Genomic DNA, 2188 nt, shown 5'->3' on the forward strand with positions numbered 1-2188 from the left:
CATGTGTATCATTCTTTGATATACATTATGAATAGCCATTCTATAATACATAAATATTTATGATTTTCATGAAACCAAAGCTCTCCACTATAGTTCAATTCTAAAGTTAATTAGAAAATAGTGTAAGTAATAACATTTTTACTATTGTGCCCATATATCCATTCTTCAAAAATGATTCTTAGAAAACATACTGCAGAAACATGAAAAAATATGCCAGAGATTTAATCCACAATATCCTTCAGGTACCACCTTATTTCATTGTTCCATGCAACAAACAAGCATCTAAAAAATAATTTTCTGTACAAAGTGCTCCTAATTCCCCTTCTTCTGTTTATTCTTCAACCTACTCCCATCTTGTTTCTGTCCCATTAATTTCACTAAATCACATCCTACTAAAGCCACTGGTGCAGTCCACTGGGACAGTTCAGTCCTCAAGTTTCCTAAAAGCACCTGACTGCCATCCATCCTCTCCCCCATTCTTCTCTATTTCTCCTCCTAACTGCACTGGCCACTCCACCTCGGTGCCCTTTGCAGACTATACTTCCCTGCACTATCATTAAATGCTGAGGGCCTGCAGGACAGAGTTTGGGTCCTTGTCTCATTGCCTACTCTAATTATGAGTGACTACATCCATTCCTATGCCCTGATTCCCAGACATGCAATAAAGAATTTCAAACTAATACCTTCATTCTTGGCATTTGTTGTTCATTCTAGACCCAAATTCTCCCCACTGCCAATAAGACTTCTTCACTTTCATGTCTCCCAGGCACCTTAGGAAGGACATCTACTATTTTTTTCTTCCCAGCATCATTTGTACCTAAAATGTCTGATGTGAGAACGCTATTTGTAGTATTTCATAAGTGAAATTAGTATAGACTTTATGTTTCTTTTGGTGCAAAAATGAAAGTTTGCTTTATTCACCTGTATTTCTTGACAGCAACGCCCAAAACTTGCCACTTTGATACTCACTGTATACATATGATGTGAATGGAATGAAAAGTAAATAAATATCACCATGAATTCTTTAATTTGGTTCATAAAACTAGCCTTTGGATCTTGTTTTTAGAAAAAAACAAATTCAAGAAATTTTTCAATAATAATTGCATAAATAAGAAAATTTAATAAAATGAAAAGGTGAACATGTTTTCTAATTTAAATAAAATGTAAAGGAAAACATCTGTTATAAGAAATATGTAGATGTAAATATGATAATATGCAAAATAGATAAATAATTAAATGATAAAAATATAACATCAGGGCAGTCATCTCTTAGGGACTGATGCCCCTGGAGCTGAACTTATACTTGCTTAATATATTGACAAAGTATCTATCGAACTTAATTAACTACATTTTGTGACTAAAGCAGAAATAAGAGCCATTTGAAATGATGAAAGACACATGCAAATGGGCTATGGCAGATCAATCATTGACAATCATTTCAAGATGACCCCAGGTCTCCATCCTCACGTCTTAACCTTTCTTGCAAGTTTGTTGAGGAAGAGAAGGATCTCGTGATTTCCCCTCTGATAACCTCCCAGGCACAGTCGCTGTATTTCTTCTCTTCTAGGTAGACACGGATTCTCTGGAAGTACCTCTTCAAGGCCAGTATTGGACCCTCAGTTACACGAGCAGATTCTTCTTCTCCCATCGCTTGCACCGGGCAGGTCTCCAGGTCTTTCAGCTGCCCATGAAGTGCAGCACGGAGCTCGCCCAGGAGGGTCGGGTTCCAGGCAGCAGAGGAGCGCTCTGGGTGGAAGAGGCTGAAGATCTGCTGCAGCATCTCGTGGAGCACAGACATGGCCTGGGCCTTCTGGAACTGGCTGCCATCCACCACCTCCTTGGGGAATCTGAAGTCACTTCTGTCCTTCAGACACAAGAAAGGGGAGATTCTCCTCATTTGGGCCAGAAGCACAAAGGTCGTCCTGCTAAGCAGGACAGAGTTCTGAGGCAGGTCACAGCCCAGAGATCCAGCAGGGCCATAGCTGCCCACCAGCAGGGCCGTCAGTAGAGGGAGCAGGAGGGCCATGGGAGGCTGAGGATGCTGCTGGCCTGGCTGAGCTGGGGCTGGGGGACCGTGGACTGTAAGTCCTCTGAAGACATTCTCTCTATGCATGGCTTTTAAACAGGGAACACAAGAGTTTTCATTTTCTGAACATTTTCCTTAACTTTTTCTCCCACTTCTTGCTTT

At 40.7% G+C, this 2188-nt stretch overlaps 1 protein-coding gene across 1 annotated transcript; it reads right to left on the bottom strand.

Annotated features, from left to right (window-relative positions):
• Window positions 1-1438: 1438 nt before the first annotated feature.
• LOC103598038 (interferon omega-1-like) lies at window positions 1439-2110 on the bottom strand. The gene has a single exon (XM_008581945.1). It carries the CDS (start codon window positions 2024-2026, stop codon window positions 1439-1441), a length of 588 nt encoding a protein of 195 aa, XP_008580167.1. The 5' UTR covers window positions 2027-2110.
• Between the last annotated feature and the right edge of the window lie 78 nt (window positions 2111-2188).

Source organism: Galeopterus variegatus, unplaced genomic scaffold (assembly GCF_000696425.1).
Source record: "Galeopterus variegatus unplaced genomic scaffold, G_variegatus-3.0.2 Scaffold2492, whole genome shotgun sequence".
Lineage (NCBI taxonomy): Eukaryota > Metazoa > Chordata > Mammalia > Dermoptera > Cynocephalidae > Galeopterus > Galeopterus variegatus.

Bases quoted from the DNA above. Each gene is read 5' to 3' on its own strand.
- LOC103598038 (XM_008581945.1), bottom strand. From the start codon at position 2,026: ATGGCCCTCCTGCTCCCTCTACTGACGGCCCTGCTGGTGGGCAGCTAT.